Source organism: Platalea leucorodia (genome assembly GCF_965183815.1).
Source record: "Platalea leucorodia genome assembly, chromosome: 2".
NCBI lineage: Eukaryota > Metazoa > Chordata > Aves > Pelecaniformes > Threskiornithidae > Platalea > Platalea leucorodia.
The window spans coordinates 11,342,763-11,369,847 of record NC_138824.1 but is presented as its reverse complement, the minus strand read 5'-3'; the positions used below and the strand labels follow the sequence as shown (position 1 = coordinate 11,369,847).

Below are 27,085 nucleotides of genomic sequence, written 5' to 3'. Positions count from 1 at the left end.
CCCTTGTCTCTAATAACTAATTAGTAGTAGAAACTATGCAGCTCTGATGAAGTATTGTTTTGAACTTTCTTGTGCAATGTCACCTTTTGAGAACCAGGCTTAAATATAATTTCCAGGCTCTAGACCCTACTGAATCCTCATTAAAGTGAGTCTCAAGGTCTGGACTAGATAAAACAGGAGCATACTCAACTAAGAGCAAACTGGTATAAAATTGACCTCTAATAAAATTGACATCTATGTCTCTGCTCCTGGTTGCATAAGAATAGCCCTGAGACTGAAACTAAGGACCAATCTGCTCAGCCAAACCACTTAAGCAGCAGATTATTCCAAGTGCCAGTCTGAGTGCAAACTTTAGCAAGGTATGAGTGGTTTTCCAGCTCAGAGTTCTGGATTTTGGCAAAACAGATGATAACTGTGATGGAGATGTGTACCTGGTCCCACTTCTGGAGCTTCTTCATTATATGTATGTCCATGGATACTTACTACTTATTCACTGATTATCTTCCCAAAATTTTAGTTAGTTTTGGCATATTTTATGGAAGAATTGCATAGCAAGATTGCAGGTTATGCTTTCTGACCCAGGACTTCTGCTAAACTTTCAAGCGGTGGCTTTTAAATGGAAGCCCTGGCCACCTTATTGCTGGTTCTTGATGCTGCTAGGGACACCTACTTTTTCTGACCTATCATATTTTCCACTGGGCTTCAATTCCTATAATTCTTGCAGCTCATTTCAGGCTTGGTTGTGGGGGTTCTTCTTAAGGTTTGCTCTTTAATGCGTAAAGAAAAACATGACTCTGGAGGGACTGAAGAACTGGCACCAGGTAGGCAGGTGGAACTAAGGACTGGGTAGGGTTTTGTTTCTCTTTCCAGAGTGGCTCAGCAAATACGGCTCAAATGGCATGCAGGAAGACGTTAGCTGCTCCTGGAGAAAGGCTGATGCTTCTTACTTCCTCACTACTAATTTTTGTCTCTAGTTTTGACTTCCTTGATTAGTATTTTTTTACAGTATTTAAGCTCTTGTAGTTCTTGATTTTTTTAAATAGGTAACTTTTGAATCTGTTTAAAATCACCCGTGTCAAATCTTTTTTTTCTCACAATCCATCAGAACAAATAAAACCTGCTAGCCTAATTCAGATGAAACTCCATTCATGTCAGCAGGAATGAAGCCACCAGAAGTGGACAACGGCAGCAGGTGGAGCAGAGAATTAAGTCTTTCACACACTGACATTTGAGTTCCCTGTGACACTACAAGCCAAGACCTAGGGTAATCTTTGATTTAACAAGACATATTAATATAGTATAATGTTCAGTAGTGTATTACTAACAGAAGGTTTAACATAATGCTCCAAACAAGTGCCAGATGGGTTTTTATTTTCTTTGAATATGACAGTGGTGATACGCTCCTTTGTAGTTATGTTGCATGATTTCCGATATTAGTGGGATATGCTACAGACTCATGTAATGGAGAGGGACAGGGAATACATTTTCACTAGCACCACAGTATTTTAGAAACTCTAGCAAAAAATACAACATAGACAATGAATCAAGGCTGGTCTTTGATCTATGGAATGTTCAGTTTATTTCTTTTTAGGAAACGTATGTTCTATGAAACTGTTTAAAATATTTGGTGAGTATAATTATCGTATGGTCTGTATAAGGAAAATTCTCTACCATCACTGGGAGTAGAATCATAGAATCATTTAGACTGGAAAAGACCTTTAAGATCATTAAGTCCAACCGTTAACCCAGCACTGCCAAGTCCACCACTAAACCGTGTCCTCAAGCACCGCATCTATACCTCTTTTAAATACCTCCAGGGATGGGGACTCAAACACTTCCCTGGGCAGCCTGTTCCAATGCCTGACCACCCTTGCAGTGAAGAAATTTTTCCTAATATCCAATCAAAACCTTCCCTAGCACAACTTGAGCCATTTCCTCTTGTCCTATCGCTTGTTACTTGGGAGAAGAGACCGACCCCCACCTCACTACAGCCTCCTTTCAGGTAGTTGTAGAGAGCAATAAGGACTCCCCTCAGCCTCCTCTTCTCCAGGCTAAACAACCCCAGCTCCATCAGCTGCTCCTCGTAAGACTTGTGCTCTAGACCCTTCCCCAGCTTCATTGCCCTCCTCTGGACACGCTCCAGCACCTCAATGTCCTTCTTGTAGTGAGGGGCCCAAAACTGAACACAGGACTCGAGGTGCAGCCTCACCAGTGCTGAGTACAGGGGCACTATCACCTCCCTGCTCCTGCTGGCCACACTATTCCTATATGAGCCAGGATGCCCTTGGCCTTCTTGGCCACCTGGGCACACTGCTGGCTCATATTCAGCTGGCTGTCAACCAGCTCCCTGGATCCTTTTCCGCCGGGCAGCTTTCCACATACTCTTCCCCCAGCCTGTAGCATTGCATGGAGTTGTTGTGACCCAAGTGCAGGACCCGGCACTGAGCCTTGTTGAACCTCATACAGTTGTCCCCGGCCCAATGATCCAGCCTGTCCAGGTCCCTCTGCAGGGCCTTCCTACCCTCCAGCAGATGGACACTTCCACCCAGTTTGGTGTCATCTGCAAACTTACTGAGGGTGCACTTGATCCCCTTGTCCAGGTCACTGATGAAGTTATTAAACAGAAGTGGCCCCAACACTGAGCCCTGGGGAACACCACTTGTGACTGGCTGCCAACTGGATTTGACTCCATTCACCACAACTCTTTGGGCCCAGCCATCCTGCCAGTTTTTCACCCAGTGAAGAGTATGCCTGTCCAAGCCATGAGCAGCCAGTTTCTCCAAGAGAATGCTATGAGAAACAGTGTCAAAGGCTTTACTAAGGTATAGGTAGACAACATCCACAGCCTTTCCCTCGTCCACTAAGCAGGTCACCTTGTCATAGAAGAAGATCAGGTTAGTCAAGCAGGACCTGCATTTCATAAACCCATGCTGACTGGCCCTGATTGTCTGTTTGTCCTGTATGTACCATGTGACGACACTCAAGATGATCCACTCCATAAGCTTCCCTGGCACCGAGGTCAGGCTGACAGGCCTGTAGTTCCCCAGATCCTCCTTCCGGCCCTTCTTGTAGATGAGTGTCACATTTGCTAACCTCCAGTCTACTGGGACCTCTCTGGTTAGCCAGGACTGCTGAGAGATGATGGCAAGTGGCTTGGTGAGCTCCTCCGCCAGCTCCCTCAGTACCTTTGGGTGGATCCCATCTAGCCCCATAGACTTGTGCGTGTCTACATGGTGTAGCAGGTCGCTAACCGTTTCCCCTTGGATTATGGGGGCTTCAATCTGCTCCCCTTCCCTGTCTTCCAGCTCAGGGGGCTGGGTACCCTGAGAGCAACTGGTCTGCCTGCTCATCCTTTTCCTCATCCTTTGTCACTATGTTTCCCCCTGCATCCAATAAAGGATGGAGATTCTTCTTAGCCCTCCTTTTGTTGCTAATGTATTTATAGAAACATTTTTTGTTGTCTTTTACAGCAGTAGCCAGATTAAGTTCTAGTTGGGCTTTGGCCCTTCTAGTTTTCTCCCTGCATAACGTCACAACATCCTTGTAGTCCTCCTGAGTTGCCTGCCCCTTCTTCCAAAGGTCATAAACTCTCTTTTTTTTCCTGAGTTCCAGCCAAAGTTCTCTGTTCCTCCAGGCCGGTCTTCTTGCCCACCAGCTCGTCTTTCGGCACATGGGGATGGCCTGCTCCCACACCTTTAAGAGTTCCTTCTTGAAGAATGTCCAGCCTTCCTGGACTCCTTTGCCCTTCAGGACTGTACTATACACAGAGCAGGAGGAGAGTATTTACTGTGGCAGTTATCCTTTTACTGTGCAGATACCCAAAGGCTTTGGGAGAGCTTTCTGTTCAGAGGAAATCCAGGCCTAGACACCCTGAAAGGTATATGCCTGTGTTTTCACAGAAAAGTGAAATCCAGACTAATTACTGTTTAATACTGCAACAATGAGTTGATGCTGGAAGCTACATTTGCAGGAGCTGAATTTTAGGCTTATAAGCTGCAGCTCTCAGGTGTCAACATAGTCTTGCTGAAAAGAGGCACCTAAGTTGCACTCTTGATTAATATGTTTTTGAGATCATGATTTTGGCATGCTTGGCAGCTAGGTATCAATATAACCCAGTCAGCAAAGCTGCCGTTTTTTCTGTGCACTCAGGCTTCTTCTCCCTGTGGTTTAATATGGGAGCACCAGTACTTGCTGTGAGTTTGCTGCCATGAGTTTCGTAATAGACTGCAGGTGGAAAAAAATATTTCTAATGCTCTGCTGTTAAAAACTTACTAAAGGCTTGAGATTTGTAACCCCTAGGTGTATAAATTTGCTCGCCTGTGGCTTCCTCAGGTGCGAGTAGGGACAGTGGTGACTCTCTATTGCCACCTAGTGCACCAGCCACAACAGAGACAACACATCGCACCCTCTGGCAGGGCAGAAGGCAAAAGCAAGTGGCTTGCTCTTCCAGAGCAAAAATCTGATCGCTAATCAGATACTACATTTATGGCGTGATAAATACTTTTCTGGGCTTCTGATACTTTCTGAGATTGCAGGAACTTTCCTGGTACTGGGTGTTTTCAGAAAGAAAAGGGGAAGCAGAAGAGGCAGACAGGCTCTTCTAGAGAATTCCTTATTGCCTAGTTGTTCGGACACTTCCATGGTAGAAGAGCCTTTCTTCGGAAAAGGACTCGAGCCTAAGTCTCCCATAGTTGCTGTTATTGCAACTATATAGTTGCAAACAAGTGTCCTACTAACCAGCCCTGCTGCTCTTCTGGGGTTAGCCTGCTTGTCTCTTTCTAGGTTATGTTCAAGAATTTCACCCTATAACCAGAACACACAGGTTATCACTTGTACTGTAAGTGCTCCTCATCAGTCTGTCTCAAAGCAGGAAAAAAAAAAAAAAATTAAAAATCCTTCTCATGATTGAACAGGTGGGAAACTGAGATAGATGGGTGCAGGGACTCTCCCAAGACACAGATTAGAAAGAATACTCAAGGTTCATGAGCCTTGCTCTTCTCTATTAGATAATACCACCTCTATTAGATACACCTTGGAAAAAATGCCAGTGCTTGTCCAGCTCACTGCTCCAAAATGTCACTGTAGTGGCATACTGGTACCGAGGGATGGAGCCAATAGAAGAGCTAGACCCTATTAAGTGAAACTAATGGGATTCAAAGCAAACAAAAGGGGGTGGTTGCTGCAATAGCTAGTAAACTTGTGGAACTCCTTAACAGATCTTGCAGATGCAAAGTTTTACCTGTATTCAAGGGAAGACTGGAAAAGTACTTGAAAGAGACATCAGTTGAAGGTTACTAAATAGACAGAATACACTAGGTTCAGGAAATCCTCTGAGCTGGAAGGAATCACAAGTTGAGAGAACACAGAAGTATCACATAGGGTTGCTCTGGTCTCTTTTTTTTCCTGAGTGCCTGCTTGTGTCTGCTTATGTCTACAATTAAAGACAGAGCATGCGGCTAGCTATGCCCTTGGTCTGTACTGTTACAACTGCTTTTATGATGAGGACAGTAAGTTTCAGTGAGCTCCTTCTTGGGCTCTCCTGTTGTGCTGGTCTGAGTGATAGGATGTGACATTCTCATTCAGGTCTTTGCGAGCCACTCTACACAACCAGCCCATTTTTGTTGACAAAATATTTGAGGATGCAATAACCTTGTTCTGTATGTCTACATTTTGCAGCAGGCTCAGGCGTGAAGACACCTTATACCAATGCCCTCACACTGAAGTCAGGATCTTGCCATCTAGTCTAGGATGGTGAAAGGCCCTTGTTGTTGCCGAGAGAATGTCTCTATCTAGGGTACTATGGCTTTTCATGCGGGGAATGAAGCCAAGACATTTACTCTGAGTGCTTACTCCTGTGGGCACCACTGACGGCCCAGCTTCAGAACCTTCAGTTGCTAAGCACAATCACTGAATAACAACAAAACCAGACTGTTTTTTCACTAATTCATGGAAGAAGTTGTGTTTCCTGTATCTGTCAGAACCTATCAGCTTAATTTTCTTCACCTGAAGTAATCACAGCTGTTGATTGCTTCAACCCAGGAAGAATAGGAAACCTACATGAACAACTGCAAGTATGAAAACTCATTTACTGCTGACAAAGGTACTAATATGAAAAGCTGTAAAACACAATAGGTGCAATCTAGTCAGATCCTATAAATAGCTAGGCAACCTATTATTGTTAATAACATATTTTTCTTTCAGTCTCCCAACACTATATTGCATTCCACAGAAAAAAGTGTAATATGTAGCATTTTGTAGGATGCTATTTTGTTTAAAAAAAAAAAAAAAGAAAACCTAAAACTTGGTTCAGATCAACTATAAAAGACTGAAATGTGGAAGCAAACACAGCAAGGACATTACACTGCTGAAAACTCTGGACAAAACTTTATTGTGTCCTGGCAGATATTAATTTATATTGTGTGAAAGGCTAGCTCATCTTCTATTACCTTCACTATTACCTTCTATTACCTTCACCTTTGCTACTGTCTTTAGCCTGAATTTGGGTCAAAGGAAATTATGTTGGGTTTTTTTTCTCTCTTACAGCAACAAAACAACATTCAGATCCGTAGAATAACTTATCTTCCACCTTCTTTTAGAAAGAAGGGCAGGAAATTGAAGAATGAAAATAATTTTGTGCAAACAAAAAACATGTTTTGTTTTGTTAAGCTGGTTGGTTTGCGGGTTTTTCAATATTCACTAGCAAATTAGTTGAATTAAAACAAAACAAACCCAACTCCAGAACATAAAATAATTCTATTTTGAAATATAAGGCTCAAGATATTACAGAAGGTAATAAAAATATCCTGCAGATACACCAAGTGAATAAAATTGGGACTATTGCAGACTATGGGACATACTCAGCACCAGTTAGCCAAAGGATTTGGTCAGCTATGATAAGGTGCATCTTGGAGCTTTGCCTTGTAGACCCATTTAAACAGAACAGAGCATTTTGACCAGTACAAATGTTGGGATCTCCTCATGGAAATTAAGAAATGCATGTGATAATTTCCACAGTGATTTACTCAACTGCTCTGCAGGTCTCCAGATGAAGGACTCACAGCATGTGACAGCTACACAACCAGAAACAAGTACATGCAAAGCATGTACATGCAAACTAGTTACAGCTGCAAAAAGAAATCAAATCTAAGCCCCTTATTGCTGCTATGTACTTTTAAGGGTTCCTATGTTCAGCTCCCAGACACAGTGGGGGATCCTGAGACAGTCCTGGAATTCTATGGAATGGGATCTGATATACTGCAGTAAATATGGTAACACCTAATATGGAGAACACTTACACTGACAAGTTGCCAATGCTTCTAACATTCTCTGGAATCCCTTCATTATGATCTTCTTTTCCCTTCTCTTGTTTTCTGTTTTGCCAAGGAAGAAAATAGATGACACTTGATCAAAATGGCCATTATAACCTTTCAGTGAGGAAGTCTTACCCTTTTTGTTCTGAGCTTTTGGAAGGCCTCATCACTGTACATGCATAGGGAGATGAATGTCTTCGGAAGCTGTTGTCAGTCTGTGCCATCTGCTTCTTTTGGAAACAAGGGCTTAAAGCAAAGTACACTGATATGATTCATCTTATAATGATACTCATGAGTTTGTAAACAGCATGTAAACAGATGAGAAAATAAAATGCATTTACAGAAAGGGATGGTGTATTCTCTTCTAAAGCATTGGCTGGTTTGTGTTTCAACTCAATACAGGCAAAGTCTGTAATGATAATTTCCTGAATTAAGGTCTTTTCTGACAGCCAGTAAAAGCCTTGCAAAATGACTAGACAAAAACTCTGTTCTGGCTGGGCCTGTGAGTCATGATATTGGTGAGATAGTTAAATGAAGGGTGATAGGCATAGACATATAACCACAGAATCATTTACGTTGGAATGGATCTCTGGAGATCATCTAGTCCAAGCCTCCTGTTTGAAGAGGGCTCAGCTACAGCAGGTTGTTCAGGGCTATGTCCAGTCAGGTTTTGACTATCTCTAGCCATGGAGACTCAACAGGCTCTCTGGGTGACCTGTTCTAGTAAGGAATGAGTACACAAGATATTTACCATTTTCATTAGGGAACAGGGGGGAAGATGCTGTTGATTTTGCACCAGATGAGGGCTCTACTTGATCTACTAAATAGCAGAGGCCATCTAAGATCATACCTGCTACTATGTAGGTAGACAAAAGACGTGGTCATTAACAGCGAGCTAGAGTTGCTTGGTCAGAAGAACAGGTCCCAGTGCAGATTAGAGCAGGTGGGGATTTCTTTTGTTTATGCTTGTGTCTTCAGATTCCTTGTGGCAGCAGAATGTGGACAGTCTCTGACTGGACATAATGGCCTGAGCCGAACAGAGAATCTGGACCAACCAACGTTTACAGACCCGGGGGGTGGAGCATGGAGTGTGGTGACAGCTGCACAGAAAGAGGGAAAAGGCACCAGATCCTAGCAAAAATATTTTTGGAAACCAATTCCCTCTGGCTTTAGCAAGGCCAGAATTTCCCTCCTTATCTAGATACTCAAATACTAGGTTCAGCTTACCCAGGTTTGCAGAGTCCTTTTCCACATGCTACTTTGATGATCTTTGAGCACTGTGAACTGCAACTAGCCATTCAGACTAACTCCTTGTGGGAATCCTAGCTGTAACCCAAGTGAGCGACCCGGTGGCCTGTGGTCCAGAAACAGCAGTGGGTGACTTCTGTCTGCATGAAGTACTGAGTCACACCTCTTTTACTGGGTGAATACACCTGCAAACTGGGACAAACTAATGTCATTTTTACTAAATCAGGCTCAAGTGGAAATCGCTTTTGTATATATTATCATAGAATGTCCTGAGTTGGAAGGGACCCACAAGGATCATCGAGTCCAACTCCTGTCCCTGCATAGGACAACCCCAAAATTCACACCATATGTCTGAGGGTTTTGTCCAAATGCTTTTTAAATATTGTCAGGCTTTGTGCTGTGACTCCTTCCCAGGGGAGCCTGTTCCAGTGCTCCACCACCCTCTGGGTAAAGAACCTTTTCCTAATCTCCAGCCTAAACCTCCCCTGGTGTATCTTCCTGCCGTTCCCTCGGGTTCTATCATTGGTCATCAAGGAGAAGAGATCAGCGCCTGCCCCTCCTCTTCCCCTTGTGAGGAAGCTGTAGACCACGATGAGGTCTCCCTTCAGTCTCCTCTTCTCCAGGCTGAACAAACCAAGTGACTTCAGCTGCTCGTTATACGGCTTCTCCTCTAAACCCTTCACCATCTTTGTGGCTCTCCTCTGGACACTCTCTAGTAGCTTCGTATCCTTTTTGTACTGTGGTGCGCAAAACTGCACACAGCACTCAAGATGAGGCCGCACCAGTGCAGAGTAGAGCGGGACAATCACCTCCCTCGACCAGCTGGCAATGGAGTGCTTGATGCACCCCAGGACACGGTTGGCCCTCTTGGCTGTCAGGGCACACTGTTGGCATGTGTTCAACTTGCCGTCGACCAGAACCCCCAGATCCCTCTCCGCGGGGCTGCTCTCCAGCCTCTTGTTCCCCAGTCTGTATGTACATCCGGGGTTGCCCTGTCGCAGGTGCAAAATCCGGCACTTGCCCATGTTAAACTTCATACAGTTGGTGATTACCCAGCTCTCTAATTTGTCCAGATCTCTCTGCAGGGCCTCTCTGCCCTCGAGAGTGTCAACAGCTCCTCCCAATTTTATTCCATGAGTAAGCTGTGTTTGAAGGTCATGTACTTCACTATTTTGTTTGCTCTCCATAAGCAGACCAGATATTCTTGCTTCATATTTAACCAGGAAGCTGACTGTATAGCAAGTTTTACAATCTTTATGGTCCTAGCCTACCAGGTGTTTTATAAGAATGACTAAAGACGATTACATTGTTTTGAGATTATCTAATTAAAGGCATAATTAAAGGATCTCAAATTAGTTAATTTTTGCTCAACTTTGAAGCAACAAATGTCGAGCACTGAAATTAGACTCTGGATTGTGTAGTTAATGTTTCATACCTGGAACCATCATCATAGGTAAAATCTTTTAAACTATTTCAACCTGCTTACCAGTAGATCGTTTTTTTCTAGGCAAATCACTATGGTTAAATCATCTTTTTACAAGGCCTGCTTCAACATATGATTAACCTTATACACATTTTGCTTCTAATGACTGCAAAAAAAAGCGTAAAAAAAGAAAGGAACATCTTGCTTAACGTGAAAACTGATTCCAAAAACAATCTGTTGTTCTTGGGCTCTAGCCCCACCTTTGAATCTCACAACAAGTATTTTTGCAGTCACTTTAGAGGTCTTATAGATAGGCTCTGTGTTCTTGAGTAGAACTGCTCTATATATCCACACCACAATGGTCTCTTTCTACCACTATATTTTATGCTAGTAAATTACCTGGAATATGCCAGTGTACTACCTGCCTTTTGGCAGGGGACTTTGAATTTTAAATTTTCTTTCTACCATGACCTCTAACGTAACAAGACAAAGGCATATAAGGATACCAGTTCCCTATTAATCTAATAATTGTTGCATTATCTAAGAATTAGGCCTTTCTATTTAATAGAAGTTCTTTAAATATAGCATTTTCTGTCAGGTGACTGTGCTGGTGTAATTAAAAGTGCGAGAAGGTGTGCTGCTTTGTTTTCTCTTTTAGAAAATTATTTTTATGTTTCAGTTAACTGTTGGACCTACTGATGCAGAAGATTCATGAGAGTTTACCTCCCAGCTGCTTTCAGTATCACTGTATACTGCAAATACAGAGTTCTGCCAACACAAAGTATTCTCTTCCTATTACTTATCAAAAGGCTATGCCTTGCTAAACAGATGACATGCAACCAAAGGCACTAATACCACTGCAAACATATTTCTATTCACTTTCTTTTTCTGTTTGGTCTTTTCCAAACTGGAGCAATAAAGGGTGGAAAAATAGTGGCAGTAAGCAATGAAAGACCACACTAAAGGCACAGAAAATTTACTACCTTTAAACATATGTGCACTGAAAAAAAAAAGCAAGCTTTTCAGAAATCAGGGATCTCAGACGTCAGGATGAGTCAAAGCCTACCTATGCGTCAGTAAGCCAGTGCTGTTAGTAGAGTTCTGTCAATTATGTCAAATGAAAATCTTTCCACAAGTACTTAGGTTAAAATACAAGTTTTTTACAGCAAATTATGATGTCATGCTGGAGCCTTACAGAATCACCATATCACAGACCCTTTTAGGTCGGAATGGACCTCCTAAGATCATCTAGTCCAACCCCTCCTGCTCAAGCAGGGTCAGTGAGAACAGGTTGCCCAGGACTGTGTCCAGTCGGGTTTTCAGTATCTCCAGAGATGGAGACTCCACAACCTCTCTGGGCAACCTGTTCCCGTGTTTAACCACCCACACAGTGAAAAAAGTTTTTTTGTGTTCAAATGAAATTTCATGGGTTTTAATTTGTACCCATTAGCTCTTGTCTTCTCAGTGGGCACTACTGAGAAGAATCTGGTTGCCTCTTCTTCATTCCCTCCCACTAGCTATTTATGCACATTGATAAGATCCCCCGAGCTTTCTCTTCTCCAGGCTGAACTGTCACAGCTCTCTCAGCCTCTCCTCGTATGGGAGATGCTCCAAGCCCCTAACACCTTAGTGGCTCTGTAGTGGACTTCACTCCAGTAAGTCCATATCTTTCTTGCACTGGGGAGCCCAGAACTGGACACAGCACTCCAGGTGTGGCCTTATCAGTGCTGAGGGGAAGGATCACCTTCCTTGTCTTGCTGGAAACGCTCTCATGCAGTCCAGGAGGCTGTTAGCCTTCTTTGCTGCAAGGGTGCATTGCTAGCTCATGATCAGCTTGTTGTCCATCAGGACCCCAGGTCCTCTTCTGTCAAGCTGCTTTCCAGCTGGGTGTCCCCCAGCATATATTGGTGCCTGGGGTTGTTTCTCTCCAGGTACAGGACTTCACACTTTTCTTGTTGAACTTCATGAGGTTCCTGTCAGCCCATTTCTCCAGCCTGTCCCCATCCCTCTGAATGGCAGCATGACCTTCTGGCCTATTGGCCACTCCTCTCAGTTTTGTATCATCTGTGAACTTGCTGAGGGTACACTCTGCTGCATCATCCAGGTCATTAATGAAGAAGTTAAGCAGTATTGGTCCCAGTACTGACCCCTGACGCACACCGCTAGTGGCTTGCCTTCCTGCTGGACTTTGTGCCACTGATCAGAACCCCTCAGGCCTGGTCGGTCAGCCCATTTTCAATCTACCTCACTGTCCACTTATCTAACCCCTACTTTGTCAGCTAGTCTATGAGGATGTTGTGGGAAATGGTGTCACAAGCTGTACTAAAGTCAAGGTAGACACCATCCAGTGCTCTCCCCTCATCCACCAAGCTAATCACGTCATTGTAGAAGGCTATCAGGTTGGTTAAGCATGATTTTCCATTTTTAAATCCATGCTGATTACTACCAATCACCTTCTTGTCCTTCATGTTTTTTGAAATGATTTCCAGGATTAGTTACTCCATCAACTATTCATTACCGTATTAATGAATCAGAAGTGGTACCTTCTTATAGCATCCTACAATTTTATTGACTGCTTGTCTTCCAACCATTCATTAAGTTAGACTTTGCTTAGGTTATGATGTAATTAAACTAAAAAGCAATAGCTGAGAATGAGACACTAATTGGAAACATGTCACATATTCTCATAGGCTGAGGCTACCCATAGGCCTGTAATCCTGTCTTGAAAATAAATTATACATGAAATTTCTGGAAGTGTTGTGGAAGGCATTTCAATTTTTCAAATAAGTTATTTTGGCCTCAGTGGCACTGGCAGTGTTTGGGGGTAAAAGAAAGAATACATAGCTGCATCTCTTATAGTTTCCAAAGTACTTTTTGCAGATGACTTTTATTTACATTTCATGAATGAAGCACAGGGGAAAGAGTATAGCATTTTACTCAGAACAGAATGCATGGTCAGCTTTGGTGGAGCTTTGAATAGTATAGTTAGCTGGTTTAGTGTAGTTAGCAGTTAGTTACCTGGTTAGTTACCTGGTTTAGTGTAGCTACCAGTGAAGTTTGGTGTACTTCAGTGTAGTTACTAATTTTATCTAGTAGTTAGCTACACTTTAATAGCGTAGTTAGCTGGTTCCTGTAGGAAAGCCTCGGGAAAGGTAATCTTTTTTCTGCAAAATGTACACAAGTATTCCTTGTGTAAAGTGATTCACACCTGCTTTTTGTGAATTCTAACTCTGTAGATAATGGAATTAAGCAATTTTGCACATAGGTGTAAAGTGGGGACTGTTTCTGAACAGCTTGATGCCCGATAAGTTCCTAGGCCTGTGAACACTTTGGGAAATCTGTTATTTCAATTTCATGCTTATGTAGAAGTAACGGTACGCTGACTCTTTCTGCATATCTCTGTATTCAGTACAGTGGGTAACACCCACCATTCTTAGCAGCTCTTGGATACATGAAGGATGCAGTCCTTAAGCCTGAACTCAGAATTGTTAACAGCCTCAATGAATGAGGTTAAAATACCCTCAGCAACGAGTGGCTTCACTTCAGAGTAGTACAGTAGCAGTTACTGTGTAGTTTACTACATCAGAAGGGGTTTGCTGAGGTGCTTATAAGAAAATAGAGGAATTAACTTCTACCTGAGAGGCTAAAAAGGATGGACTTTTGTTTTTAAAGGACAACATGGAAGAAAGTACAAAGGTGTGTTAAAGTTGCATGCTGTCTTGAGTTTGCAGACCAGAAAGTTTGTCTGAGTGAAGATGGAAATTCCAGCTAAGGTGTTGTGTGAAACTTTTCTTCTGTAACAATCCAAAGATTACACCTTGTGCATTCCAGTGAGTGAGGGTTGATTTCAAATGAGTTCGCTGGAGTGCTCAGTCTCTTGAATATAGGTTCCCAAGAGTCTTAAGAACCATAAGTTGTAGTTCACAGCAAGGAGGGATGGGACAGCTCCCAGTTGGCACGTAGTGACTACGCCACCTGCATGTCTTTACTTGTCTTGAAGTGAAGCAGCATGTTTTAATATAACATCCTTTTACTTGTCAGTAGGAAAGCTGAGTAGAGTTGTCTGCTTCTAAGAACATCTTTAAAAAGCCCTGAAGACTATAATGCTGATGAACTTCACCATGGGCAGGATCTGCACAGCATGAGTAGATTGAATAGACACACTTTTTAAAAAACTATGCAGATAATATTCACTAAGTAGAATATTTTTACTTGAATGAAAAGTAGGAAATAAAAATACCTAGACTGATTAGATTGCACATATTCATAGGCGATAGCCATCTGACATAAAGTCCTTTTCCCTGTTTGAACTCAAATGAAACGCTGTGTATACTGAGGTAATTGGAAAAATTGCACTGGCTTTAGTATGAGAGGACACAGAATTTCAGGCAGGATTTGAGCAAATCTTCGGGACATGAGGATGTCCTTTATAGGTCCCTGTCTTTTTTGCAGCGATATATTTTACAACTCGATGCTAGCACTGAACTTGTAATTAGTTAACATATAATTATATTTACAAGGCTGATGTATTAAGCAGATATTTTTCCTGTTAGTCTGACTGCTAGCTCTAGTGGCTTTATTGGTATTTTCTGATAACAATTGTTGCCCTTGTTATGCAAATATAGCAATCTAAACCAACAGATGAACAGATGTTGTTCTATAGCAGAAAGATGACAATGTTTGTGGAAGTGTCATGTAATATTATTACAATCTTCACACAGGTATTTAAACATTGAAAATGAGCCAAGTCCATAAAAAGCAGCTGAACAAAATTACTAACTTTGTGAGAAGGGTTATGTTTTTTCTTCAGACATAATGTAAGCAGCATTTATTAAAGTGTAATCAAATATCTCTATAATTAATAAATAATTTAAAGAAGAATCCCAGCAATCAAGATCCTAGTCATTTGATGAATGTGAATGTGTTTAGGCTGTTGTTATCTGTTGTCATGTCAAGACGTGACTGTCCCATATGCAGCTGAAATGTCAGGAAAATGTTGACTATGTCCTTATCAGTATTGAGACCAAAAGTAAACCAGAAGATTCCAAAGCAGCCACTGTTGTTAACGAGGACAATGGAGTTGCACTCACAATGATTTAGACATATTTCAGTTAGCTTTTGCTGTCAGGAAATCTGTTTCATGGCCATATCAAAGTGGGAGTTTAAAAATTAGAACAACTTCTCAGATTGATTTTTAGGAAGCTGAAATTATCATAGCATTTCTTCCTTTCTGCAAAGGAAAAAAATTGTTTTGTTTTATCAGCTCAGGATAACATAGCTGTTTTCATAGGTATTCTTGGGAACGAGGCAATGTACTTGACAGTCTGTGTCAAGGTACCAACATGTGCTTGTAAAGGACAACTTATAAGAAGCTAAAATCTGGAGCATATCTGAAGATACTGGTACTCAGAATAGGTCTGAATTGGAGTAGGAATAAAATTTACCCCTAGAGGCAAAGAAAACATTATCATTGATTTAATGAGATGAATGTAGTCTCCTATAACATCCTAAATAGAATGGTTCAAGTCACGTGGTGAATTTATATTTGCTAAGAAGAGTTGAAAAAATTAGTCTTTTAAAATGAGCTGTCCTGGCTCTCTGTGAGTAGATTTGGTCTTTTAGCTCTTTGGCTGATTGTGTCAAAAAGCGCACCATGAATCCTTGAATTGCTTCTGCTGGTCCATCCACGAATAGAGCTTTACTGCAGAGAGGTCACGCCTCATGCAGTCAGTGAGTCTTCCAAAAGAAACACCAATCCAGAGTCCAGGAGACAGCTGGCAGCAAAGCGAGTGCTGCTAAAACACATTGGAATTGCCATATTACAGCTGCCAAGAGGTCCTTTGAATTACCTGTCTCTGCGGGTATGTTTGCATTGATTATTTCAGGAAGATGAAAGGAGCAAAAGGAAACTCTGAGTTGAAAAAAAAAAAAAGCTGTGTGACTGTGTTAGACTTGGACCTATGGAGAGCCTGGATACGGTGTTGCAGGCAAAGCATCACACTAACATCATCCTTTGGTTTTCCTTTTGCTCAGAACATGGGTAGAGTGGACTTGTGTCAAATGAAATACACAATGTAAATATACCCTTAGATTCTTCCGTTACAGGTTCAAGAAAACACTTATATTTCTCCAGTTCAATTAAATGCTTATAATTTTATTATTTCCTCTAAAGATAAGCACACCAATAGCTCCATTTACCAACTGGAATACAACTTAACATTTTATTCTAAAATACAAGTGTGTTGGAGCTGATCTAGGCGATATACTTCCTATTCACTTATCAATAAATTGTTCACTTCCTCTACAGGATAAAAGAAAATTATTATTTAGAGCTATCATCCAATAAGGTATTGCCAGGTGCTTCAAAGGAGGATACAAAGTACCCTATAGCTGTAGAATAACCTGCCTCAGATTATAATTTTACCCTAATCCTTAGCTGCTAGAATTTGGTTTACGCCTGTCACCAACACTTTCCATACTTTCTCTAATTTTTGGGAGCATTAACTATTATGGTTTCAAACACTCCAACTATTCACAGAACAGCCAGTAGTTCTTTAAATTTACCAAATTCCTGACTTGCACTGTTAGAGTTTGAGAAAGTGACTTCCATTTTAGTATTCTCCATCTCCAGATTATGCTGAACATGTCCTTGGTCTTGTGTCATGATTCTCTAGATGATGAAAAAAAGATGATTCTAGTCCATCTTCTCTGAGGCTACCCATTATTTTATATACAGTGTCACATAAAGGTGTCTGCTATTGCTTTTGAAGAAACTGTTTATCTCCTCAGGTTTCCCTGTGAGGCAGACTGATGATACAGAAGTTATTTTTCTCCTTTATGAAGTTTCTGAACTCCTAAATGCTTCTTTCAATCCCCTTAGGCAGATAATTTCCTTACAAACTTTCTACTTCCAAAATATTTTAGAATTCTATATACTTTAGATTTCTTCTTAACTAGAACATTCTTAGGTCTCTGATTTTCACTTTTTCCAAATTTACTTGCAAGGTTTACTTCCCTTCGCTGAAGGACACTTCCTTTGTTAAAGTAATTTTCCTAATTCGCAAATGAACAACACTGGCTTTTCACTTTGCTCTTCTACTTTTGGAATAATTAACAGCTTAACAAAGTTTAAAGGTATTATTTTATAAGTAACTTTGAAGATTTATTTTCTCAGCTGGTTACTGTTTAAATCAAGTCTCACAGGAAAGAGGATGGAATTGATGATGAACTTATTCTGTTTCCTCTCCAAGAAGAGAAGTGTAATTAGAAGTATGAGATGAGTCATGGGCACATGACTGAATAATTCTAGAAGTGATGTAGAAAGACTTGCAGTATTGATCATTTGGAGGTATTCTCTGAGAAAAGGTTTCATATCTTCGTAGACAGACTTCACCTAAGCATATGGGATACCAGCTTGCAACCCAAGCTGGCAGAATGAATAAAGAGAACTTGAAACTGAGAGATGGGAAGAGAGCCTGAGAAGGAATCATATAGTTTCTTCATTTAACACCCAGGGCAGGGGGAATTTTGGCTTCAGGAAGGTGGTGGCAACAAACATAGAAAATAGGAGCTCAAAGACTGAGGAGTTCGACTGGAGTGGTAATAAGAAAAGCAGTAGAGTCAGTAAAAGACTGCCAGGAACCTATGCAACAAAACAGAGGATCCGAAACCAGTAAGAAATTAAAATCAAACTTTATGGAAATAATTCTGTTTGTTAGAATGGAATTGCACCAATGATCAGAGAAGAGAAATATTAACTGAAAGGTGTATAGTCTTCATAAAAGAAAAAAAAAGGAAAAAAAAAAAAAAAAGAGGAGGATGGTATCCTGGTAAAAGCCAAAATTACACTGAGGAAGAGTTATAAAGACAATGTCCAGGGAAGGACACAGAAATCTGCAGTAGGATGACATCACCTCTGTTTTAGTAGGGAAATACTAATGGAAACAATTTAACAATGGGACACGGCAGCTCCTCATATAAATAAGATAATAAACATACTAATGGCTGTTGCATTCTGAACATACACCCAGTAGATTTCTTCAATACAGAGTCTATTTGCCAATATACCCCAGCCTTTGTTTTGATAAAGAACAAAGACATCCCTGAAGAGTCTGTCATAGAAAACAAGGTTGTATTGAAAGCAGAGGAGATTATTTTGTTTAAATTAAATGGAAGAATAAACAAAACAGACATAACTAAGAAGGGGTTTTGCACATTTTGATAAATAAAAGAAGCTAATTAGGAAAGTGAAGTCAGCTGTATTGAGGAGCTTAGGGACTTGAATGTGGAGGAAGCTTGGCATTTCTTCATATTAAAGATACAAAAATATTCTCTGGAACTTGCATCCAAAAGAGGGAAAAAGATATAAGAAAAAGTTCCAGATCTAGCTGGAGGAAAAGCTGCCTCAGCAAGGATACCAGGGGCAAGAAATGAGGCTAGAAGGAACAGGAAAAGATACGTCCACCAAAGAAAACTGCTAGGGAGAGCAAAAATGGATCAAATGGGAAATGGCAAAAACCTAAACTTAACTGAATTTTCAAAGACTTCTAAAACGAATAAAATGCCCTTTCACCACATTAACAAAAGGAAAGAGGAAAGAGGAGTTACTGGGGGAAGGGGAATCTGAAAATTAACTTAAAAGAGCTGCTGGTCTGAAGAAAGATTTTGCTACAGTTTTTAGTAAGGACAATAATGGTCGGCTTGGGAACAAGACAGGCCGGCAGGTGAGGAATTAACATATCTACAATAAAGCAAAAATGTCAGAGAGATTGAATACACTTGATAGCAGGAATTTTTTAACATCTGTTATCTCAGAGATGGTGTTATAGATTCTGAAAGGACAGAGAGCTATGTGTGGGACCTGTAAAAAGGGGCCAAATATGTTCTCTGGTCCTCACTGCCAGTAGGGAAGTGCTGATTTCTCTCAGGCTGTGGCTCAGAGCTTGGCTCCCACATACATCTTGAAGAGCAGTTTTGCCATGACTCGCCTGCACCTGTGGTGCTCCCACACTTTAGTACCCATTTCCTCCTCCCTTGCTATGGTGCTGGCAGAACTGCTGTTTCTTTTTGCAGGAATGGTGCTAGCAATAAGTCAGAAAAAGGTGGGGAATCAACTGCAAAGGAAGAGTGAATCAAGAAATCTTTGGGCTTCTTAATCTCATCTTAATTGTAGGCAAGGCTGCAGAAACAAATTTGGAAGGAAAGGAAAATTAAAGATGCAGGTAAAGACAAACAGAATAAAATTCAATGTGAACTTATACAAAGTGGCTGTACCAACTAATCCGATCATCTTTATTTAATAAAAACTGGACTTGGACTTTCTGTACCTCGGAGGTTGCTCTAAACTGATCTAGCCTTGGACACACATATACTAGGGTACCACACACGGTCTGTTGTTACCACTGCCTGCATGGTGATGAAAGAAAATTGTTGGACCAGAGGGAGATAACCTACCTTGAACTAATTTGTCTGATTCAGAAGTATTATGCTACAAAACACAAAGAGAACTAATGAAATTTTGTGATAATACAAAGTTGAGATCCCACATTGATACAGGGAAACGTCAAGATCTTTTTTTCTTTGAGGACTAAAGGAGCAGAAAGTGGATAGAGTATAATAGTATGAGGTATGAGGTCAGGTACTGAAAGAATAATAATTGTGTGGTCTGAAAAGACAGAAGAAAAAGAATAGCTGCATTAGCAAGTGACTGTACCAAGAAGACTCATCTATATGATGCTATCACATACAAGGAAAATGTGGCTCCAAGGCATATCAGGTCCATTTTGTCCATCCAGGGAAGGACAGAACAGAATCGAATGTCAATATTTTGACGTTATTGGTGGTACTTCACCTGCATTACTGTGAACAGTTCAGTTTTCTCTTGTTCAAGAGAGATTAATTCAGCTGGGGTAGGTGAACTGAAAGGCTTAAAACAATCAGGGAAATTAAGAGCCTGGTTAATTAGAGGAAACTAAAAGCATTTGGCTTGTTTACCATGGAAAAACAAAGGTTGAGAGGTAAATATGTGTTTATTCTCCATTAATACTGCACAAGAGCTCTCACCAGGTAGAGAAAGGATCCATCCAAGTTAAATGACAATTATAGTTTTACAAATAAAAATATCCACTATAATTAGCAAGTAATAAGCACAAAGTTAAAATAAAAAAAAAATGTTTGAACCATAGTATTATTACAAAGAGACAGAAGAGCTATATTTTAAGTGTTGGGTTCAATGAACCTTTGTGAATGTTGAAGTTATATTCCCATGAATTTGTTAGTATTGGGCAGCTTCAAGGCTAGAGATCCTGAACGTGAGAGAGGGTGTGAAGGCCAAATACACACAATCCCAGGGCTAAGTCGTCCATGGATCCAGGGTTGAAGAAGTCAAGAGAACAAAATTGCTGCTAAGCATAGTCCTAGCTGAAACCATAAAAAGTGGGATCTCATGCTCTGCTCATCAAAATATATGCTTGTCAGCATCACTGCTGATATTAAAAGACTATTTTGCCAAGCAGTTTCAGGACCCAGGAAGCATATTGAACATTTCAGTTGTATAATTTTTTTTTTTAATTATTATTTTTTATGTCAGTCTTAGGTGGGTCAATATGACCTCTTGGAGGACAGGCAGTGAGGAGGAGGAAAATGTGCAAATTTGAAAATGGGACTTGACAAGTTACTAGAAGAGTTATTACATGATGACTTCTGACTTCATACGTTGATTTCTTCTGACCTAAATATAGGTGACTACACTGAGATCGTCCCTCTTGATTCTCTTTGGTTTTAGTGGAGAGAAATAAAACACTTTTATGAGCTGAATCATGTCATCCTCATGTAGATGTCAAAAATAAGTGAGATTAACTATGCCCTAAAAATACTTATTTTTCTCCATTGATTATAAAGGGAGCCCAAGGGAAGAAGTTCAGAAACAGGTATCTATCTCCACTGTTGCCTTCTAAGAGATGAATTCCACCCCAGGAGAAAACTGTCCTCTATCCCAGTGGACAGGAATAATAATAGGGGAGGAATAAAGGAGAGAAAGAGAACTGGTGTGACCAAAGTGATGAATAATAACTGAAACCAGAATATAACAATGGAGAAAACATACCCTCAGCTATATTACAGAGATGTGGAGTGAAGGCTATGGAAAGGGAAATAGCATGGAAAAAGAGTACAAGACTTGGTTATATCGCTGAACATTTTTATTTAGTAGACAGGCAAGTACGAAAATTACAATTCTATACGCAGGAATGTGGTTTTTTTGTGGATGTACATATGAGAAGTACTATCCATCTCTGCAGCCACACACACATTAGATAGAACTAAACATGCAAATACACTCATGTTCTTACAGGTAAAAGAAACATGATTTTTGATTTAATTTGTGTAGCAACAGCACCTTGCCATTCGAATGGAAATCAGGGTCTCATTGTGCTGTGTTAGCTGTTATATATAGAAAGGAAAATAGTGGAGAGAGGGTTGACACAATGCACTAGAAATATCACATTCTGCTAATGTATTCTTTGGAAGTGCACCAAGGTTAATATTAGGCCTTCTGCCAAAAGTCAAAGGGTCCCAAGTCCTCACTGCTCTTTGAAATAATATTGAGTTAATGTGCCTAATTCTCACCTCTCGCTGATTTTATGCTGGCTTTAAGGCCAATGAAGTACAAATTGTTTGCTTTATCTCCCTCCTGTGGGAGATGCCTTGCCGGTTCCCACCTACTGAAGTGCTTCCTACTGGGTTCTTACCCCAGCGCATAATGTTACGGTTATAGCTATGGGTATACAAATGTGTCCTGAAATTCTTAAAAGCATCTAGTGGTTTTGATTGACTTGATGCACCTTCAGGATACTTGGCCATCCAGCAGTGGTTGTTGAGCACATGTAAACTATAGCACTTCAAAAGTTTAGCACTTTAAAAGCTGGCTTCAACTAGGCATGCTTAATTGAAGACACGCAAAATCAATAGTCACTTCTGAAAATTCAGAACACATTTGACATTTCAAATAGAAAGACAGGCTAATTTATTTTATTATTCCTATATACAAAGTTTTATTTAATTTTGTAGTGTGTTGGACAAAGTTACTCCCCCTGCAAATTAGAAATTACAAAAGCATTAATTTCTGTAAATTAAATCACTTTTCGAGATCAGAAGTTGCTCAGCCTCTCACAAAAAGAAGGGGCGCAGTTATGTAAGAAGACAAGCATGTTGATTCATACCAATTATGCTATGCATTACTTAGAAGAGCCTTCATAAATTTTCCCCTCCCCCTCTAAAAACAAATTTAAACATGGGAAAGAGGCTTCTGTATGCTATGAAACAATCCTTCTGTTGTAAGGCTGGCGAAATTCCCACTGTTTAAGGAGTGAATGATCAATCTCTAAAAGCACCGATCCTACCCATTCTCCATTTCTCTCCTCCTGAGCATACTACTTATCAACACAAAGGCTAACAGGTCATTTTATTTCACTCCATTCTTGTGCCTCGTATTATATAATAGCATTAAAATAGATTTGGTTTTGATCACACTTTAATTTTAAGGAGAGTGATGCATAATTACTTTGTTTGCAATTATCAGATTTCTCTGTAAAGGCTAGGACAGGATAGTGTTGATAAATCCTGGAAATATGCTAAAGCCCTGTTTTGCTTTCTGAAGGAAAGATTACTATTTGTACTAGAGAAGTGGGCAGAGCTGCTTAATTTATTCCTCATACACCTGTGCCTTATTTGAAGTCCTCAGCTCTCATCCCTATGCAAGAAAATCTCTCATTAGTTTCTTCAAAGAGAATTGAGTGTTCGTGGTGCTATAGCTCTTCCTTTTTTCTTCCGTCATCCAGACCCCCTGTCTGTTGTCACAACCATTCCACTAGCTTCATCTTGTCTCTCTCTGACATTCCTTATTAGAAGTCTAACTTCTTTCATGCCATTTTTCCTCACCATTTCACTTTCCACCACATCTGCTCCCCTTGAGAGTATGAACATGTTGTTTCTGGTTTGCTCAGAAAGGAAAACCTGTAAGTCCACCTGCTTGTCCATCTTATTTCCTGGTCGGAGGCTAAGGGCTCCCAAGCCTTAGCTGTCCAGCACCTCGCTGTTCCCTCCATCACTCCACCCACATCAGTTTGCAATCCTCTTCCACTCTGCTCCCTCCTTAATAAATTTTCTCTGGAAAGACCTCCGTGGACATTTACCAGGCTATCCTCTTTCAACTTCATCCCTAAGAGCCATCTCTCCCTGATGGAAAAGTAAGAACTGGCAATTTGAAATATGTTTAACTTTATGGAGATTATGCAGAAGGAACTCCCTGCTATTCTTCATGGTACTTATCAAAGATGGAGATCCTTGGGACAGTGTCAGTGGCATCACATTAAGGATAATCCTAGAAGGAGATCAATTAGTAGGTATTTGAATTAGATAAGAAGACCACATCTTATTTCAACAGGCTTAGGACGCCACAGAGCACTTTGATCAGTATCTTGAAACTTATTCTTCCAGGCATCACTCTCGTCCAGTGCAAACCCTCCCTTCTGCTGCCGTTTGAACGAAGGGAATGGTTCAGAAGAGAGCCCCTCTCTTGCTCCCCCCTCGGCCGGGATCCGATGCCTGGGGCGGGCCGCGCTCTCCAGCGAGAGCCGCTTCCCCGGGCGCTCGCCTCCCCGGAGCCCAGGCGCGAATCCCCGCGGGAAGCCGCCTCCCCCCGGCGCCGCGGGGGCCGGGAGGGCGCTGGTGACTCACGGGGGCTCCCGAGGGAGCCGCTCCGCTCCGGCCCGGCGGCCGCGGCCCTGGCTCGGGGAAGGGGGGGGCTCCGGCTCCCGGCACTGCTGCCTGCCGGGGGGTGCCGCCTTCCCCGGCGCGGCAGCGGCTAAGGCTTCACCGACCTCGGCACAGCTCCGCTGCTCTCAGTAGCGGCTCGGTTCCCGTAAACGTAGAGCCCAAGCACAAGCCGAGGGACCGCGCCCGGCGCCCCGAGGGGCTCCCCCGAACCACACTTTCAGGCGTCCTCAAGTTTGGCGCGATCGCTCAGCCCCACGCAAATGGGACCCGCCAGCATCCCTCGTATGCAGTCAGACGTGTAACGACTGGGGAGGGGAAGTCTCGTCCCTCTGTAAACCTCTTCTGTTCCTAAGCATCATTTCATTTAGAACTAGGGTGAACGAGTGCCTACTTCCAGTTAGCGGGAGCTCTAGTCACTACACGTGAAACATAGCGCTCGGGCTGCGACAACCCTTAAAACCCCCGCAAACAAGCACACACCACACGGGAGAAACAAGCCAGCCCTTCTCCCTCCTTCCCCGTGGCGAGGCAGCACCCCGCTGCCTCCCGGCTGCGCAGCTGGACCGGTGCGGCAGGGCCCGTGGCCCCGAGAGCGCGGGGGTGCTGCGCGCCCGGCTCCCCCGAAGTTTTGTTACCTCGACCTGCGAGCGCATCGCAAAACGGCGGCATGCGAGACCCAAAGCAGCGAGCAGTTTGGGGAAGCGCTGGGTCCTATGAGGATTTTAGCAGATACACCGCTATTTCGGGGGCGGCACCGACACCCAACAGCCAGCCGGGTGCAGGTAGGGGAGCAGCAGCCCAGCCCTGCGCATCGTAACAACCAGCAGCATCAACAGGGTGGGGGCAGAGAGCATCCGCCGGCGGCGGGACGTACGTGGATCAGGTAAGGAGTTGGTCGGAGGGAGGCAAATCCGAGAAGTTGGTGCCTACTGCAGAGTTTTGTAGTTGGAGACACGTGTAACCAGCCCAGCAAAGACGGGAAGAGAAAGCAAGTAAGTTTAGCAAATAAAACACGCAGGGCCACATTTTAGCACACACAAAGAAAAACTTTTGTTTGAAAAGAAAAGAAAGACACGATTCAAGAAAAACACCCCACTTTATTTGTTGCTTTCTGGTTGAAGGATGTTTGGTGAGGAGACAAGAAGAAAGACGATTTCGTGAAAGACCCTTTTTGCGAACTCCGATGAAGCCTGCGGAGCGTGGGCTGAGCCGCCTTCCCACAGAGGCACGGCACCCCCATCTTCAGAAGCACTCGTAAGCAAGTTTTAAAGTTCCTTCTTTCTTCCTCCGACCGTTTTGGGCACGCTCTTTGTCTCCGGTATTTTAATCGTATGGCACCAGTTCCCCTCATCAGGAGCTCCATAGAGACTGCACAATGCCTCATTAAGAGCCACTTAATGACCTGCGTCCCCCCCTTAAGGGCTCGGGCAGGACAGAGCAGAGGCTAAGGGGAGCGCAGGGGCAGGACTGCCACAGGACTGAGCGTCCGGAGGTCCCTGCACACATTCAAGGGCAAGCACCGACAGAGGGGGACTCCTCGGTCCCCTGCCTTCAGCAGGGGGCCCGCCCGGGCTCCAGAAGCGGGCCGGCCTCCTCGGGGCAGCTAGAGGCGGGCACCCGCCGGGACGGGTGCCGGGGCTCGAGCCCTTACCTGCGTTCCTGAGCTTGCGGTTCTTGAAGACGGAGACGATGACCAGCAGGTTGCCCAAGATGTCCACCACGGTGGTGAAGATCAGGACGCTGGAGAGCACCGTCACCACCCAGGCGGGCCGCGGGGCACCCGCCGCCTCCCGCTCCGCCAAGCCGAAGCGGCCTCGCCCGCCCGGGTCGCAGCAGTTCCTCAGGGAGCCATTCTCCAGCATCGCTGATACCCAGCCCCAGCGCCCTCCGCTGCGCTCCGGCCGCCTACCTGGCGTCGACCGGCCGCTGCCCCCCCCCAGCTCCTCGGCGCGGCGGCTGCGCTGACTGACCGCGTGGCAGGGCGGGAAGGCTTTTAACGGCCCCGCCGCGCGCGCTCCCCCTCCCGCTCCCCGGCGGGGCTGCCGGGGCGGGGCTAGGGGCGGGGATAGGGGCGGGGCCAGCGCCCCCCACCCCGAGGCCGTACGGGGAAGCCCGGGGGCGGGCACTTCGCCTGGCCCCGCCCCGGCCCCGCCCCGGCGGCTGCGGGCGGTGGGCGGGAGCGGCGCTCCGCGGCGGGCGGAGGGGGTCCCCGGCGGCGGCGGCGGCGGCGGCGGCGCCCGAGGGCAGCGGGGGCGGCCGGGCTCGGTCATCCCCGGTGACGGCTTGCGTGGATGGAGAGCCCGGGAGGGCCGCGGGGGCGGCGAAGGGCCGGGCGGGGGCGCCCGGCGGCGAAGCTCCTCTCCCTCAGCGCCTCTCCCCGCTGCAGCCCCCCGCCCCGCCGGCCTGCAGGCGGCTTCCCGGGGAAACCTCCACCTTCCGCGGCGGGGAAACGTGGTTTGTTTTGGTTTGTTTTGTTTTTTGTTTGTGTTTTTTTGTTTTGTTTTGGTTTGGCTTTTTGTTTTTTTTTCTTTTCCCCGAGGCCCGGTCCATTGTGTTCCCGGCAGCGCAAGGCCAGGGAGCCCCTTCCCCTCACCGCCTGCAGGCGCCCCGTGCGCCCAGGCGGGTTTTTCTGATGCATTCCTCCCTTTACTCTGAGCTACAGATCTGAAACGGTTTTACGCTTACATTGCCGTGGCCTTGTGCTTCGCGTTTCAACAAAACGGTCTGTCAGAGCAAGAGTAACGGCAACGCCCGTAGGGAGATAACTGCAGAAGTCACGGGCAGGAGATGCTCCAAACCAATGTCAACTTTGGAAAACGTGTGCGTTTCAGAGGCTTTTCCTTTCAAGCTGCAGGAGTAGACAGCAAGGCATTGATGGACTTTGCTCTGAAATTAAGTTTGAAACATACAGCTTCATTTTGGATCCCAAAGTGACAGATGCCATATACTCATTTGCATTAAATAAATAAGATGTACGCGACAGAGGAGGACAGGCCCTGCGTGTCTCCGTGCCTGGCTTCCAGCGTGGCCGGCATCGCCACCAGGTGCCACTGACAGTGCCGCAGTGGGTTCACGTAGCCTGTGCTGGCAATGAGGGCTGCTCACAGCAGACACAACTCGGAAGGGTTTTGTGTCCTACATTGCACTGTTTTCAGGCCAACCGGGTCACACTGGATCGCTGTCCTGCTTCCAGGTTTTGCCCCACTTTTGAGAATGACGCAGGAGCTACACCTGCAGAAGCGGTTGCTGTGTAGCTGTATTCTTCCTCTTTGTGTTTGCTCAGCACAGAGGAAGGTATGCCCCACAGTTTTACAAGAATTAGATCTTTATC

At 43.7% G+C, this 27,085-nt stretch overlaps 1 protein-coding gene across 1 annotated transcript in view; it reads right to left on the bottom strand.

Moving 5' to 3' along the window:
• Positions 1-25,616, bottom strand: part of MTNR1B (melatonin receptor 1B) — a gene marked incomplete at both ends in the record, with an annotated part of 33,159 nt that extends 7,543 nt beyond the window's left edge. The window contains one exon of the mRNA XM_082305033.1: positions 25,406-25,616. Coding sequence (XP_082161159.1) covers positions 25,406-25,616 — 211 coding nt within the window. The remainder of the gene's footprint in view (positions 1-25,405) is intronic.
• Between the last annotated feature and the right edge of the window lie 1,469 nt (positions 25,617-27,085).